Source organism: Zerene cesonia, chromosome 24 (genome assembly GCF_012273895.1).
Source record: "Zerene cesonia ecotype Mississippi chromosome 24, Zerene_cesonia_1.1, whole genome shotgun sequence".
In the NCBI taxonomy this organism is placed as follows: Eukaryota; Metazoa; Arthropoda; class Insecta; order Lepidoptera; family Pieridae; genus Zerene; species Zerene cesonia.
This window is the reverse complement of record NC_052125.1, coordinates 3,809,978-3,828,140: the sequence shown is the minus strand read 5'-3', so window position 1 is coordinate 3,828,140 and position 18,163 is coordinate 3,809,978. Positions and strand designations below refer to the sequence as shown.

At 33.8% G+C, this 18,163-nt stretch overlaps 1 protein-coding gene across 1 annotated transcript; it reads right to left on the bottom strand.

Moving 5' to 3' along the window:
* Nucleotides 1–621: 621 nt before the first annotated feature.
* LOC119836443 (segmentation polarity homeobox protein engrailed-like) lies at nt 622–15,885 on the bottom strand. The gene is made up of 3 exons (XM_038361770.1): nt 15,195–15,885; nt 1,402–1,493; nt 622–865 (listed from the first exon to the last, which is right to left on the bottom strand). The coding sequence occupies exons 1-3, from the start codon at nt 15,883–15,885 to the stop codon at nt 638–640; spliced, it is 1,011 nt and encodes a 336-aa protein (XP_038217698.1). The 3' UTR covers nt 622–637.
* Between the last annotated feature and the right edge of the window lie 2,278 nt (nt 15,886–18,163).

Genomic DNA, 18,163 nt, shown 5'->3' with positions numbered 1-18,163 from the left:
GACATTAGGGGTGGTCACAATCTGTGACCGTTTTTCTCAAACACATCCAAGCAATACCATAAGGAAACTAACTGGGTTTCTAAAAACAAAATAACTGCATCGAATTCGGTTCATCCGTCAAACCTATATCACCCTCATCAAAAGATATATAATAACAAAACTTCGGTATAAAGCTCTCAATATATCATACTTTAAAATCAGTAATAATTAATTTCTCTTGACGAGTTGATAAAAGAAATACAAAATACCATTTAATCATTACTCTGTTCTTTTTAAGTTTGCATACGCATTATTCAATTCTACCCGCATCAATCTTAAAAAGATGCAAAATTAAAAAAATTACACGCTCAACGTATTTTCTAATCTCCCCATTTTATAAACGATCCTTTCCGATCCGAAGCTTCCGATTCCAAAATTACCTACCAAATTCACAAATTTTCAACGAATTTCCATAAAACCTTCCTCCACAGACCCCACCTCTAATACCCAAAACCCTCACACCACCCTACTCTTCAATATTCATAATCCCACAATCCCACAATCATCCAATCCCACCATACATTGCTTTGTACTACGGCATCCCCCCCCCCCCCCCCCCCCCCCCCCCCCCCCCCCCCCCCCCCCTACCCCATACACACTACGTGACACTGATCTCTTCATCTTCACTTTCGGTGACGGTGCTGTGGTTGTAGAGCCCCTGCGCCATGAGCTGCAGCGCGAGCGGGTTGCGCTGGCCGGACGCCTTCTTGATCTTGGCGCGTTTGTTCTGGAACCAGATCTTGATCTGCGCCTCCGCGAGCCCCAGCTCGGCGGCCAGCGCCTGCCGCCGCCGCTCCGTCAGGTAGCGGTTCTCCGCGAACTCGTGCTGCAAGCGGACACACATTAGCCAAGTGCTACTACAGACTTGCTACCGGTCGTGCATAAGGACTTACAGGACTTACAGGACTTACAGGACTTACAGGACTTACAGGACTTACAGGACTTACAGGACTTACAGGACTTACAGGACTTACAGGACTTACAGGACTTACAGGACTTACAGGACTTACAGGACTTACAGGACTTATAGGACTTACAGGGTTTGACTTTGCTATACTTTGCAACCATTGACTATAGACTTTATTTCTACATTTGAATTTGGAATGAGAACCATAGAGTTTCATTTAAAGCAACGACTTATGAGTTTTATTTAGCTTTACTGTTGGAAATGGCAACTGCAGAGTTGTCTTGTTGTGAATTGATAACATTTATTGAAATTAACACCTTATGTCGTTGCGATAAAGTTCAAAGTCAATTGTATCGCTCTTTAGAAAACTGCTTAATGCACGCGTAGGCAGAGTTTTACTTCGGACATTTTTGAGCGTGATTGTTTATTCTACGTCAATGACATGGCAAATTTACCTTTAATCGAGCCAGTTGCGCTGCACTGAATGCTGTTCTCGGTCTCTTCTCTTCTGCGGTCATTTTCTTTTTCATTCTTCTACTTCTGGGACCTGTTAACAGATAAATACATAACATAATTACTTACGTACAAAAAATCCTTATCATTTTAATAATTTGCTTCCATCTCACTACTTAAAAACAATCGTTTATAATTACAACTTCAAGTGACAGTTACACGAATTACGAATAAATTAAAATATAATTACAAGAGAAAATTCGTAAATAAAACGAAACACGCTGTATTAATTGCGTATTAGCGATAAGAATCAAGGTTGGAATTTAAAAGTGCTTAAATCAAGCAATAATCTTTGCTTAGAATCTAAGCAGACAGTTCGTGTGTGTGTAATATATTTGAAGGCGGTGAAATGAAAAGCGATTACAGACTATAAACACATTCGCGCGAACTAACTTTTTTCTGAACTTGGAAGGTTGCCAGACAGAAAAATGTTATTGTATGCAGTGTGTAGAAAATATTCCAAATGATCATTAAAACAAATTGCTTTTCATTTATCGGTTACGTCGTAAATTTGTTTTAGAATAAAATTAAATAAATATGATTTTAATTATAATTAAATATGATTCATACATTATGATAATTTGACACAATATTATTGCTGTAAAAATCAACTGTCAAAAATAATAACAGATTCTCAATAGTAATTTAACACGGACAATAGTTTCACGAACAGAAGTTAACTATTTAATCTTATCTGTGGTTGGAATTTATTTGACATGCAATAACAAACGATAAAGCACTTTCAATTAACGTCATCAAAGCACAGATTAGCCTGAATTATAGTTGACTTATGGCGTTTTAATCGCGATTTGAAATAAGAACACGTATTCCAATTTTATTCCTCTGTTTTATGGTTGACTTTTGTTTGAAGACAGCTTTTAAATTTAGAACTGAGCTATTAAAGAAAACTGGTTTTTATTGCATTTAGAATAGAACAGGAAATGGCGTAAACAAATCTTATAGCGCGGAAAATAGGGAGAATTTTCCATGAAATAAAAAATTTAATACTAACGCCTTGGAATAGAGTTTATTTTTGTATAGCAATTGGTTATAGAACAGGGCCGTTTATCACCCGATAAAATGGTTGGTAATTTTTTTTATTCGCGTTTTTAATTAAACAAACGTTGGTAACGACCAGTAATGTTTTGGGGTTTCGTGAAAAATGTTGGAAGTGCTGCCAACCTTCGTGAACTTGAACAATTTAAAATTCGAATTTTGTTCTTTTTTTTTAAATTTCTTCACACGAATTGCGACAGAGGACGTTAATAACAAAATGAATTGTTGACATTTAAAAATCGTCAATAAATTAAAAAGCGATGTGATAAATACAGTGTAATGTAGAAATAAATGTACCAACAAGATTAGTTGGGGGATAATTTTAATTGCTGGCAACATTACATTTTAATTGCCGCGAACTCTATAAGTGTTGCCAATTACAGATGTAATGAATTTGTTTGGGACAAATAAATTATAGCTTAACGACTATTAGGGGTCTGAACTGACAACATATATTTGTCGTATGTTTATTTATCTGCCGGTTGTGAAAGACTTTTTGAATGTTACTTATAAAATATACTATTTTGATGACTGTTTTTATACTTAACCGACAGTTACGTAATGAAATATCATTTTAGGCTGTACTATGTTATTATAATTTTTAACATACGGTGTTTTAATAACTTTAATCCTAGTATTTTCATATATTTGATTTTACGCGAGTATTATACATTTAGAAATTACTAATGACTCGCTCGCACTTAATTAGAAAGAGAAGTAGTGACAATGTAATGAAAAACACATGTATGTAAATTGACAATAGTCACGGCAATTATAACGAAAACCCGGGTGCACGAGCTAGCATTGATTCCATAATAATTACAAATAATATAATGATTTATGGACAAATAGTAAATTCAGTAGAATCACGGTTAATTGGCGTATTGCGTGCGACGCATAGAATTTTATAAATTGACCCAATATTAGAAATAACTCAGTTCGGGCGTTCAAAGAAATAATTATTTTAATAAACTATATGTAATAATAGTTAAAATTCGAAAATGTACTGATTATGTAAATTGTATTGTTTTAATTAAACAACCATTGCTACTAAGATACATATTTGAGAGGGTTTTAATAAGTTGGATTCTGTACATATTTAAAATATTGACATATGACCCGACTTGACCGCCTCCTTGGTACAGTGGTTAACGCGTGAGCGTAGAACCGAGGGTACCTGGGTTCGATTCCCGGTGGAGACGCACAAAAAGTCTCGGTCTGGCAGGATACAGAAGGCTGATCACAGCTTGGCCGTAAATAAAATCGATCAGTGAAACAGATGCATATCGTCTGCCCCATGCCCCACTAGGGGACACGGGACTTCACTTATGAACTAATCATTTGCCCCGACTTCGCCCGATAGGTAGTTTGCTGATACTACTAATACTATAAACGACACCCCTTGAACCACGCGTAATTTTTCTCACCCCTATATAACCAACAGTAAAAAATGTAATTTCATAAAATCGACTCTATTATTTTGGGCATAGAGTTCAATATAGCCTTTGTATTTGCTTGACTTAGGTTTGATTTTGAATTGAAATTGGGAACAAGGGATATAAGCCTTTATTGCGTTCAGATAGAGTTCAATAAGGCTTGTTTGTTTAATGTAGAAGTCATGCATTGAAACGCAAAGAGACGGAGATGTGTAAGGATTGGATGTGGCTTTTAACTCCACCCGATGTAAGTACTTTAGCAATGGTGTAAGAACAGAATAATAAATTATAACCGATATTTTAAGTTATTTTTTTTAGTTTTTTGATTTTTAACGAAATTTTGAAAATTTATCTCTCAATATGTTTGTCTTCAGACAATTCACAAAATTTTAACACTACCATTTTCCAATTATTTAAAACTTTTTTCAACAGTTCTCACAACACTGGATACTATTCCAACCCTTCATCAATATCGCGTTCACATTCTGCCCTCGATAAATCTCCAGCGTCGATGCCGCATCCACATTTCCCACACCGCGAACACCGTGAACGGAACAAAACGTTAAGGCGGGACCACACGCGCGCAGATTGTTATCACCAGTGTACACTCGGCTTAATAGATTCTTAGTGTGACGCGGATGTATAGAAAATGGAAGCGCTTCAAATTTGATTTTTTTTTTTTCATTGAAACTTTTTTTCTACCGACGTATGTTTTACAGATAAATAATTGAATTATTAATACATATATACGGATTAACATATTTGTTATATTAAAAAAAATTGTTTGTTGCAATAAAAAATACATATTTTTGAAATTAAGTTTTGTTTCATATTATACATAAACATGTATACTACAAATGACTGCACCAGTTTTGATGTATGGAGAAATTTGAACTCTTATTAGAAAACAAAAAAGCAAATCAAACAGTCCTTGCACAAAATTCACCGACTGTAAAACACAAAACTCTACACACCGAAATGATGCACCAAAAACGATGCCCTCTCACCAATTGATAAACCGCAAAACGGCATTTAATCCGCTGATCGCAAAAACCCAAGTTCACCAAAACAGATAAAATCAAGTTATTAGCGAATTCTTTAAAATAAAAACCATTTGCAAAAACATTCAGCAAGGTGGGCCGTTCCGAGTACGCGAGTGATGTACGTCGTGTCGATGAATTATTTATCGATAGTTTTTTTGTCGATGAACATCCGACGCGGGCTTTTTTCTTTCGTCGAACTATTTTTAGATGATTTAATAGTGTTCAGTTTTTACATCCATTTAAACATCTATAACCCTTGTAACAACTGTAATCACGTTTTTTGAACAAGTAGGTTAAAAGACTGAGTTTTCGTTGTATATAAATACAATTTTATAATGTTATAAAAATGTCACATTGTTACATAATATTAAATGTTTCTGAGGTTAAACTCCATTTTTGTCTACTAGATATTACATTTTAGAATACTGAGGTGTAGCCTTCAGTATTTTAAACTGACTTCAAAAAAGAACGAGGCTCAATTCAATTCTTTATTTTTTCTGTTAACTTGTAACGTTTCACTGGGTGAAACGATTTTGATCAGGTTTTTTAAATTAACAAGCTGTTACTCCTTATGTGACCCTATCAAATTTGGTCTAGTTCTATCAATTTGGAGGCGATTTCGTTTTTTTGTTAAAATAAATTATCATAGGACACGATGAACATAATCCAGCGCTATACTAGCAGGAAGGAAAAATATAATTTACTAATTATATCGATAAGTAGCAACACTAAACCAAAAAATTCAGTAATAAAGAGTAATTGCAAAAATGTACGCACAATAATTCGAACGTTGCCGTTTAATTGAACTGGTTATCGATAGTCGTTTTGAATGATTGTCGTTTAGTGATGTACGCGATTCGAATGTTTTATCGATAGTTTAAATATCGATTATTTTATCATAAGCAAATCTTATATTACAAAACGTTTTCTTACCATTGTATATTGATAAATTTTATATAACAATATCAACACAATTATTTGGTTTTACTACTTCTAAATATGTTTAGTTTCGCTTATCTGTCAGTTAAAATGACATATTATATAACAATACTAGCTGTAACCTGCGGCGTCATTCGCTTGGTACCCGGGTAAAAAGTAGCCTATGTGCTAATCCGGACTATAATCTATCTCTGTACCAAATTTCATATAGATACGATAAGCTATTTTCGCGTGAGAGAGCAACAAACAACCATTCATACTTACAAACTGTCGCATTTATAATATTAGTAGGATTCAAAAAGTCACATTTATGATCACTTTATGAGCAAAAGAAACTGGCTCTTAATCTCTTATTGTTTTAATTTCATCGTTAATTAAGCAACTATGTAAGTAAATGTATAATTTATGACGCAGTTATATGTGAATTAATTAATGGCCGTCGTGCATTTCTTGAATTCTATTTAAATTAACGCCATATTGGATTACTAATGTCGTGAAACTAGATCTAAAAATAATATTGATTAGGCGCTGTTGAAAAATTGTGCTAGTCTTGTTAAGACATATACTAATATTATAAGTTAACATTTGCGTTTCTGTATGTATGTTTGTTATGCTTTCACACGTAAGCGAACATAATAAACATACATACAAAAACACAAATGTTTCCTCTTATAATATTATATATTAGAACGATTTCAAAAACTCTTTACACCAATATAAAACTGCTTAACTTACCAACAACTATTACCAACTCAATTTAAAAATCTGAAAGTTTTGAACGCGCTAATCTCAAGAACTGAACCGTCTCCAAAAACGTTTAATATACGTGATCTTTGACTGCTATAGACTATATATGTAGCACGGGCGAAGTCGGGGCGAATAGCTAGATTTAATTAAACTGCCTCTAACCACTGTTTCTTCGTATCAACACCAGGTATTTTCGCATTAATTGCATTTTTCTCTAGTAACACGTTAAATGGAGCCATTCGTTAGCACATCATTAGCACACAATGATATTACGTTAATGTTATGCGCCGTTTTATCCGGTTCACTTGTTTTTTGATATGGGAGTCGAGCACGCTTCGGCACGAATTGTGCCAGCTCGCACCGGGGAAGTACCACAATCCCACATATGCGTGACTGTTTCATACGGCGGGTGGAGGAGCCGAAGGCCCGTTTCCTGTATCACACTTCAGACCATTCCTTCTTTTCAGACTAGACCTTTCCTTTACCTTACCACTTAAAAGTGGACTGCGGTAGTGCCTCTGAGAATCATTCAGCGAACCACCAGCTCAGCTGCATGGCATATAGTATTTTCTTGTGTTTGATATCACGCGAGTATTATACGTTTGGAAATTAAAAACTTTTTAACGGATTTTAAACGCGATTTATTCATTATATTATTAACCCGACGTTTCGAACACTTTACAGCGAGCGTGGTCACAAGGACACTGCTAACGGCGGATTAATAATATAATGAATAAATCGCGTTTAAAATCCGTTAAAAAGTTTTTAATGTAGAAAAACCTTCGCTCATCTTGTCACGCTTATGGGTTCGCTTTTATATGCGAATGTGAGTCTATCACGTGTTATTTCCGCGCCAGGATCGATAAAGTTTCGTTTTTTTGCGAAACAGAATTACGATTCAGGTGAAAAATTTGTAGCAGACATAGTTCAGTGTTACTGCACTGATAGTTTGATTGTGAAATCGTGTTTTTACAAAAATTAATCGATTTACCGATGAATTATTGTAATTGTTGCCAGTTGTAATCGTTTGTTTTAATTTAATTGTAATTTCGAATCGATTGTTTTATCTGTGGTGCGTGTATCGAATTAACATTAATTATTTAAATTAACACTTATAAAGTCTTTCTGTCTTTTCCATATGACGAGTCAGAATACAGTTTCGGATGTTTTCAATACGAAAATAATTTATCACAGGATAATTTTTTTGGAGTAGATTTTGTAGGTGAAACCGCGGGGCACAGCTACTTATAAACAAAAAGCATTGCATTTAAATACGTTTTAAGATAATAAAAGCAATTATAAAAAATGGCTTAGTATAAACCTTTACAATACACCATAACGAAGGTCGCAGCAATTTAATTATTACCGGCGATCAAAATATATGATAATATGCGAGAAATTGTGCAATAACTTAACTTAATAACTTAATTAAGTTCCATAAAATTTATGGCTGTATTATAAAACATCTAAGTACACTGTAATTACTAATTTAATCTGATTTTATTACAATTCTTAAATAACTTTTAATAAGTGCGTTTGTTCCACGCTGAGATTTCGTTTGTGCTTTGATATAGTATTTTTTATTGGTATATACTTATGTTACTAGCTGCGCCCCGCGGTTTCACCCGCACAAGTCCGTATCCCGTAGGAATATCGGGATAGAAAGTTGCCTATATGTTATTCCAGTTGTCCAGCTGTCTACTTACGAAATTTGCAATCGGTTCAGTAGTTTTTGCGTGAAAGAGCAACAAACACACACACATTCTTACAAACTTTCGCAATTATTATATGAGTAGGAAGGATATCAATCATAAAACAAAAAATAATGGAAAAAAAAGTTTTGACAATTTATGTAGACATCTTTGCGAGTCCTTCTAAAGCACAAATGTTTGTAAACATCGAATGTTATCAATAAATTTATCGATATAGTTAACAAATTATCGACATTTCCGCGCACGCATCACTAGCTTCCCTGTAAATGCGCCTGTCACAGTAGCGGGAAGGAGTGACAATTAAAAAGTTAGTTCTGTACCTGTACATTCGTTAAGAAAAGTGGAAATGAATTATATTTATGTTGTATTAATTAAATTCATCATCATCATCATCTTCAGCCCATATATGTTCCCACTGCTGGGACACAGGCCTCCTATGCGGGTTCAGGCCATAATCCACCACGCTGGCCAAGTGCGGGTTGGCAGATGTCACATGTCGTCGAACTTTTGATCCTCGGACATGCCGGTTTCCTCACGATGTTTTCCTTCACCGTTTTAAGCAGTGGTGATGTTATTCACATGTGCAGATAAACTGAATAATCAATTTATTACTTGCTCGCTCGCCCGGTCTCGAACCCCGACTTATCGATTTAAACGTGTAAAAACAAAAATCAACAATGTTATGGCATTTAATTAAAAACGATTACATTAATACAAATGATTTGTATCAATTATTCTTTTATTAATACAATGTAACTAAACTTTGTGGTGTATATTAGAATAAATTAATAAATAATTAACTGTTATAGTTTTTACAATCTCTGGGATCATTGTAATGGGGCGATTATAATATTAAAACAATTAAAACGAAGCGATTTCAATGTAACAACTTAAGAAATAACTTTTTATGTCTACATTTTATTTCATTGTATGGCTAAGAGTCGATCGCTAGAACGTGCCGGCATTGAATAAAACAAAAAATAGTCGTCACAAAGTAGCTAGAGAGCTACTAGACAAAAGACAGAAGGTTTCCCCGTTTCCGTGGCATTGTGGAGGTTGAAACTATCCTATATCCTAAATTCTTTCACGTGTTTCAAACTACATCTGTACCAAATTTCATCCAAGTCGCTTTGATTTAGACGTGAAGAAGAGACAGACAGACAAAATAGAGGAAATCCTTCATTGTAGGGAAATATGGGAAATATGGGCGTCGGTTAAATATTTGTAAAAGAGTTCGGTTCAATGAAATACTATTCAGTTACTAATACTATTAATACTATTAAGTAGAGACTTGTGGAAGTTTTCTCAATACCTGACCAGTAGTTTCGGTGGTTATTTTGTACAATCTATAGGTATACCTTTGTGCCACGAAACGTAGAGAGATTTTTGGTTATTTTTTATTGTTTTTGTATCATAATAATTTTTTTAGGGTATATAGAAAGGTAGTTAGTTAAGGGTAAAACACACGATTTATATATTTACAGATAATTTATGATGTAATTAACACAATTATACAGCTTAAAGTGACATTAGATTACAAAATACAACTTTAACCGACGTTCGTAAGTGTTTCTCAATTCTCTATTGCTTTTGTTTATAACTAGAATTTATAACAAAATGGCCGCCTTTTATATTCACCATAATAATTAGGTTTTTTTATTTAATGTGAATTCAAATAAGATGTTATAAAATAAATTGATACAAAAAATAAAAACACTTCTGTCACCAACTGTACATGGGTTTTATAGTTCAGACACCAAAAATGGAGTAAGACGGTACCTAAAGTGAACCATCTGGTTGGACAAAGCACTACTCAATGTTTATATGATGATGACCAGTGGCTCAGTGGGTACGGACCACGGATTGGTAGTGGGTTCGATTTCATAAAACCAAGTTACTAAAATTTGTATGTTAAACTGTAAATCGCTTTCCGCTGTTTGTCGCTATGGTCTTCAAAATTGCGCAACAGATTTCGATGCAGGATTTTTTATAGATTGATTTAATGAGGGTGATATGTGGTTCATAAATGCTCCCGTGCGAAGCCGGGGCGAATCGCTAGCATCATCTAAAGTTAAATAAACTTAATATTAATAAGAGCATTGAAGTCCCATGTCCCCTAGTGGAGCATGGGGCAGATTGCATCTGTTTCACTGATCGATTTTCTTACAGACCAGTAGGTGATCAACCTTCTACATCCTGCCAGACCGATTATTTCTGTTCGTCCCCACCGTAAATCGAACCCAGGACCCCTCGGTCTTACACGTGTAACCACTAAACTAAAATGGCGGTAAAAACTCCATCGAATATATTATTACTTAATGATTTTATTAATCAACGCATTTGCGACTTACATTTTAAAACCAGATCACTACACACCAAATTAAGATATTTCATTTTAAATTCAAATAAACGTGTATTTCATAAACAAGTATCCGCCCGCGACTGTGTCCGCACGATAACGAAAACTACTATGAAATGAGATGTTTAACCGCAGTAAAAAGTGGCCTATGTCTAGCTTCTTATCTCGAAAAATGCTATATAAATTCGCGTTATTTACTTCTTAAAAAGGACACCGACGTACCTAGAGATAGGTACCGCTCAAGTTTCTAAAATGGGACCTATCTAACACTAAAGAATCACGTTAATCGGTTAAGGAATTACGGAGTTATCGAAGAAAAAACAAAATAAATACAGTGGACGCAGGTTCCGTTTATAGAAATGTCAATTAAACACGCGCCTAAAAATAACTTACAGATACCTACCGCTGTAGTTATTATATATTAAGTAATCTGTGACATCGCTATGACGTTTAAAAGAAAAATGTATCAAATATGGCGTATTCTTAGCTCACCGTCACAATCAATCTAATTGATTAAATATATGTTTGAGTAAATATAATCCTATTAATATTATAAATGCGAAAGTTTGTAAGTATGGATGTATGGATGTTTGTTACTCTTTCACGTAAAAACTACTGAACCAATTGCAATGAAATTTGGTACGTAGACAGCTGGATAACTGGAATAACATATAGGCAACTTTTTATTCCGATATTCCTACGGGATACGGACTTACGCGGGTGAAACCGCGGGGCACAGCTAGTAAATAGATATATAAGTAATAAAACGACAAAATTTCTGTTACGTTTTGTCCAATTTTAAATTCAAACTCAAACATTTATTCATTCAATTAGACTTTTATTGAAGCACTTTTGTATCGTCATAACACAGTTTTAACATTTACCACCGGTTCGGGAAGCAGTTTCTATAGAGAAGAGCATCCTTCAAATTGTCAGTACTTGCTCATATTTAAACTGGACCAGAGGGGTGGCAGCAGCTTTCAGATTGAAAAAGAATCACTAAGATCGGTTCACCCAGTAAAAAGTTATGAAGTAACTAACAAAATAAATACAGTCGTATTGATAGTCTGTGCTTTTTATTTTGAAGTCGGTTGATAAAGACTAAAATAGCGTATGGTATTCAATGAAAATATAACTTATATAGATATAGGATTTTATAAAATCGGTAATCGTTTTTGTTTGTTTACTTGTCCTAACAAATAAACAAACAAAAACGATTACGGAAATAACAATAGGTGCCTTTTACCCGACACCTATTTACGTCGACTAAACTTTTATTAAAATCAGTATACCCGTTTCAAACGTACAAACGACTTACGACCTCTACATTTCGAAACTCGTTATAAAAACGTAAGGTCAACGCCCTTTTGACACTTCAAGATAAGGCTCCGATGACAGCTGTCAAGACACCAGCGAAAGTGCTCGCGTTGGAAAAAAACAAAACAGTCACTTCCGGTATTGGAATGAGAGTGTATGTATTATTTTAATATTGTTTTGTTTGTTTAAACGTCAATTTCAAAGGCTATTTACCTTTTGTTTGCATATTAAATTTACGAAATTGCGCTCCAAAATCTACAATTATATTATCACCTATCACATTTTCAACTACATAATATAAAAATTCTTTACTACTTAAAAAGGACACCGACGTACCTGGAGAAAGGTACTAAAATGGGACCTATCTAACACTAAAAAATCACGTTAATCGGTTAAAGAACCTCGGAGTTATCGAAGGAAAAAAATACAGTAGACGGAGGTTCCGTTTATAGAAATGTCGATTAAATACACGCCTAAAAATTACTTAAAGGTATCGGTTGTATGTACCGCTCTAGTTACTACATATTTAGTGATCTGTGACATCGCTATGACGTTTAAAAAAATATAAATGTGTCTGTACCTATCAAATAAAGCGTATTCTTAGCTCACAGTCACAATCATTCACATCCAACACCCTCCATCTATACATTACCATACAATAACAGCAAACGTCAATAAATATTGACACAAGATAATTGTCATATTCATAACCTCCAACAGCCATAATGACAGAAACTTTTTTTATATTGACAACCCAGTTGTCATTGTTAAAAAAACATACCTATATTATACATAAAAAAGAAGTATTTACAAAAGGGTGTTAATTATGTTTATCTATTCCATTATTTTTTATCGCATTTGAAATCTTAGTAACTTTTAGTACCTGTAGGCCTTTTAGTACCTATTAACAGCAAATTATCGATTTTTAATAGGCTTATTTTATCCATAACAAGTATGTATATTATTAAATAAATAGTTTTATATTACAATTCAGATAAGAATTATTAACTAATATATATCTAACTAATCAATCTTTATATAGACTTAAAAGTTAATATTCATTTAAAATGCCTAAATTTAGTACTGCAATATTAATTTACGACATAACATAACGAATACAGATTATAATTGGCAAATAAGCAAATTCCAATATTTCTGACGGAAATCGTATCACAGCGGCTTTCATATTGGTATTCGGCCCATGCCTTGTTACGTCAAACGGATTAAAAAAAAACAACTGCCTGTTTTTGGCGCTAAAATTGACAGTTCATTATGCTTTTGGCGTAATTATTTACGCTGCGTTAGCATTATGCTAAACATGCTTTATAATGTTGGAATATTTATTGTTTATCCTAAAATGTATCTTAAATAAATAATAAGCTAACAAGAATGTATGAAACGATTGTGAAAAGCAAAAATATCCCCAAAATGTATGCGTCGTTTCGGTTCATGTACTAATTGGAATTAGTTAATAGCAATGGTAGGCGCATTTCAAAATTCTCGAGTTAAAAAACAAATCAAAAGTTCTTTCCCTTAAAAAAGCTTTCATTATCCCTAATTATACAGCTACTGTTTTAATTAAATAAATATACGTGAACCATACGGGTTACACAAGATTTTTTATAATTTTTTGTTGGTAACATTCTTACATTATAATTAAACAAGATAAAGCTATTAATTACATTTAATTACCCACATTTATGTAGAAGTCATTAGACTGGCAATACTGGTATATAGCAATAATCTTAGATTTGATATAATTAATTAACAGGTCCATACTTCTACGATTTTTCCCTCCAAAAGTGCAGTCTATGAGATTGAAAAATAAAATAAAAAAAAACCAATGAGAATTTTGTTATGTTTTATAAATATAACAGTACTACCTTATTTATAATCGGTAATGCAACAGCATCAAATAAATGATTAAAATGATAATAAGAAACAATTCTGCAATAAAACTGCTCTAAAAATACATTTTTAGACAAAAGAATACACAATTTACGATACCATTTTTCGTAGCAAACATGAGATTATCCGATACATAAGAATAACGGAATTAAGTCATTATTAACTTTAAAAACTCAATCCGTTATAATTTATTTAAATTCAAACAATAAAAAACTAGAATACACATCTAGATTGCTTTTCACGGCGAAATTTTATCATAATCGAATGGTTTTCGACCATAAATATGCGAGATAACCATTATTGAAACGATCCCAGTCTTTAATATTGTTTTTTAAACTATTTAAATAATGGAATCATTTGTATAAGCTTGTACGTAATGTCGCTTTAGAAAAAGTGTTTTATTAAGTTATTCTCGAATTGTATTATTTAAGCGAAACTATGTGTCTTCTTCACGCCTAAACAACGGGGCCGATTTAGATGAAATTTGGTACGAAGATAGGAGACCGGGGAAAGGGCATATGTTAGTTTTAGTAACTAGAAATTCCTCAGGAACGGGGAGAATGCTGTAAAAACCGCAGGTTCCCGAAGCGAATCTTTCTGTCAGGACACCGTAATTACGGCACCATAATTGGCGATATAATTACATCCTACAAGGAGTATAACACCAACAAATTTCATTGAAATCGATCAAGCTGTTTCGAAGCAATTTGGTTACGATATCGTTTTTTTTTTACTTGAATTTACAAGGTCTGGAAATGCCTTAACTACTAACAAAACTTGTATAAATCGTTGGAAAAAGTCACGTCTTTTCCTTCTCGAAGTCATAACTTTACGTAAACATGTATATCTCAACTACTAAACTAATTAACTTCCGAAAACAAAACATTCTAAAAGTGTATTCGATAAAATTATTGTCAAACACTTGAATAAAATAAATCGCATTTGAAATACAAAATTTGGATATAATTTCTTTTGCCACAGACAATTAATTAGCTCTAAATAGCATAGAGTAATTATTCCCTATGATATAAGTACATATCAATTATTCTATCATTGAACGCGATGAAAGTAAGAAGAACTAACAAAAAGCTAATCAATCGCGCATTGTACGATTGAAAGATAACATAAACAAAGAGCAATTAATCTGTGAGAAATCTATTGATACTGAATTTGTGCGTTTGTCATTAGAATAACTGATAATGTCATTAAAAAACTTACCAGAGCTGGGCCTGTCGCTGTATCTCGTGCAATAAACCCAGGCTGGCCATAATTGTGTGTTTCCGGACGAAGATTGACTGTTCGTGTCTGTGCTGTGTGTGGACGCACCACTGGATGTCGATGAAACAATCGAACTCGCGGAATCCGGCCTCCTTTGCTCCAAACTTTTTGGTAACTCCCTTTCTTTTATCTGTTCCCCAATGTTTGACACCGTTTGACGCAACCCGCCAAGCGGTGGCAGCCCGCCGAAATCGTCGTGCGATTTCAAAAAATCGAATTTCGAACTAGCTTCGTATGGCTTGTACAATATGGAGTGGTTGGGCCCCGCGGCCTTGGGTCCCTCTATTTTATTCGTCTTGCGTATCGCATTCAAACCGAACTCCGGATGTAGGATATTGGAAATTGAAAACGCGATCGGCGCCGTCGGCTGCGTTCGTTTGTCCGGCTCGAATCTTTCTGGAATTATCGGTTTTACGTCTGGCGTTTCTGGCCTGTAATAGTACTCCATTTGGTTGTCTGGGCTCGGCGGGGGCGAACTCGACACTTTGATCGTCCTGTCGAATCTGTCTATCGTGGTGCAGGTGTATTGATTTTGGTATTGCATTTGATTCATGTGAAGCGCTGGAACGCGTCCCGTGACTGGGCCAGGGCTGTTCGCTTGGCTCGGACTGCAGCGGTCTTCGAACGCCATATTTATTCACTAATTACTGTCTCATAACCAATGTTAACTACGATTATCCGAACGCACTTGTCAGATTGAAACGTCAGATATGACAGCTCAGAGATGCGCTCGCGGCGACGGCCCCTGAGCGACTGAGGCCCTCGCGCCAGAGCGGACACGCCTTCAAACAAATATTGCACCCTACCCATTCTGTTTTGTAGGCGTAGTCGCGAACACAATTAGGTCGCCCGTCCCTTTCTTGTGCTCGATGTTTCAGCGTGTTAGAAGGAGACGGAGGCACAATTGATTTTGATTGTTTAGTGGGCTTGGTAGAGATTTGTAATTCAGTTGTAAATTGCTATGGCTCTTTCGGTTTCATAATGTATCAATAGCTTAACAGAATTTCAATTAAACTTTGACAGTATTATTATATTGATAGACAGGCCGCCATGATGCGTTCGGATAATTTCCACAAATTGTTTTTAACGATTGAGTTGTTTTAAGATTTTTTATGGTAATAAACTCGTTTTTGTAATTAAAACATTATGAGACATGTCCAATTGAATAATTCATAGATCTAGGTTTTAAACGTGACATTTAATGCCGTATTAAGATATTTTATTACGAATTTCGTAAATACGGTAATAAAAATAGATAACACACTATGTCCAAATTAAGTGGGTACCTACTTTGCAAGGTGGAATACTGGAATGCTTGGTATACAGTGTTTGTTATTTAAATATGTTTAATACAGTATTTTGAACGCAATAGTTATAATTCAATTTTACTGACGATGCAATAGTCTCTAATAAGACGCATTACAAAGAGTATATTTTACAAATTCAATTTTTTATGGATTTATGTTTATTAAAGTTACCTAGTATCTACTACGTATACAATATGTTTTCTTTTAAATATTTAAAGAACCTACCTATTTACGCATTATAATTAAAATATTAAACTTAGACTTATACCTATTATGAAACACTAAATATCTACTAACGCTATTTAAAAAGATACATAGTGATAATTATCATCAGCAGTCAACAGTTTAACATTATACCATAGTATTAAGTTAAAAGGATTAAAACTTGACTAGATAAAAATTGGAAGTCTATAATAAACTTCTTTTTTCTTTCCATTTACATACATTATGTAGTAATTTTTAACTTCAATCAAAAACAACTTATTCGATTTTGATGTGATTAGACACAACGATATTATATTATTAACGATATTAGTTGTATTTAGAATGTCTATGGAGTGTAGTGAAAGTTTTATTTAATTTACACATAGATGGCGTTGAGAAAACGATACTAAGAACATTGAAGCATTAAATTTAATTATTAGTTTTATAGCATTCAAATAATTTAAAACTAATAATTAAATTCGAAAGAAATTTAATATCCCTATGCTTTTTTGTGTAAATAATTAATTAAGCTTTATTCTATTGTCCTACTAGTCCTACTAATCCTATCCTTCCTACTAATATTATAAATGCGAAAGTTAGTAAGGATATGTGTGTGTTCGTTGCTCTTTCACGCAAAAACTACAAAACCGATTGCAATCCAATTTGGTACGAAGACAGCTGGACAACTGGAATAACATATAGGCAACTTCTTATCCCGATATTCCTACGGGATACGGACTTACGTGGGTGAAACAAACATTAAGTATATCTATGCTTTTATTGTGTGAACCAGAAACATACCAAACATCAACAGCAACTAAGTAATTAAGCTTTATTCCATTGTTAGTTATAAACTACTAATTTAATTATGATAAAAGGTCAAGTCCAGGACATAGCGATATATGTTTTTAGGGATCGTAAAATCGTACTCTACTACTAGTAAGTAATAGTAAATGCTATGTATTAGTTATACATGTATTAGTTATAATAACTAATTATTAATTAATAATTAATACTAAAAACATATATCGCTATGTCCTGGACTTGACCTTTTATCATAACTAAATTACCCATTCATTGTAATAAAACATTTCAAAACAATGAATTTTTCAAACGCCTTTCAAGAATTCAACACAAAATGTCATCAGTGCTGATAAGGCCGCAATAAAAACTATAATTTCTTTTAACATGCCTAATTTAAACGTAACTTTATGTAACAAAGAGTTATAAATACTTCTTCGGAATATAAATACGTTAACACCTGCTCTGAAAATCGATAAAAAACGTACCGATAAAGCTATTGAAAAGTAACACGACAGTAGTGTGTTCATAGACAATGTTTTAATGAAATTCTAGGTAACTGATGCAATTAACGCGCGAAAAACTGTTATTATTATG

Bases quoted from the DNA above. Each gene is read 5' to 3' on its own strand.
- LOC119836443 (XM_038361770.1), bottom strand. From the start codon at position 15,885: ATGGCGTTCGAAGACCGCTGCAGTCCGAGCCAAGCGAACAGCCCTGGC. The intron at 1,494-15,194 runs GTAAGTTTTTTA...ATCTGTTAACAG, and splicing joins CAGCGACAGGCCCAGCTCTG to GTCCCAGAAGTAGAAGAATG. The intron at 866-1,401 runs GTAAATTTGCCA...GTCCGCTTGCAG, and splicing joins CGCAACTGGCTCGATTAAAG to CACGAGTTCGCGGAGAACCG.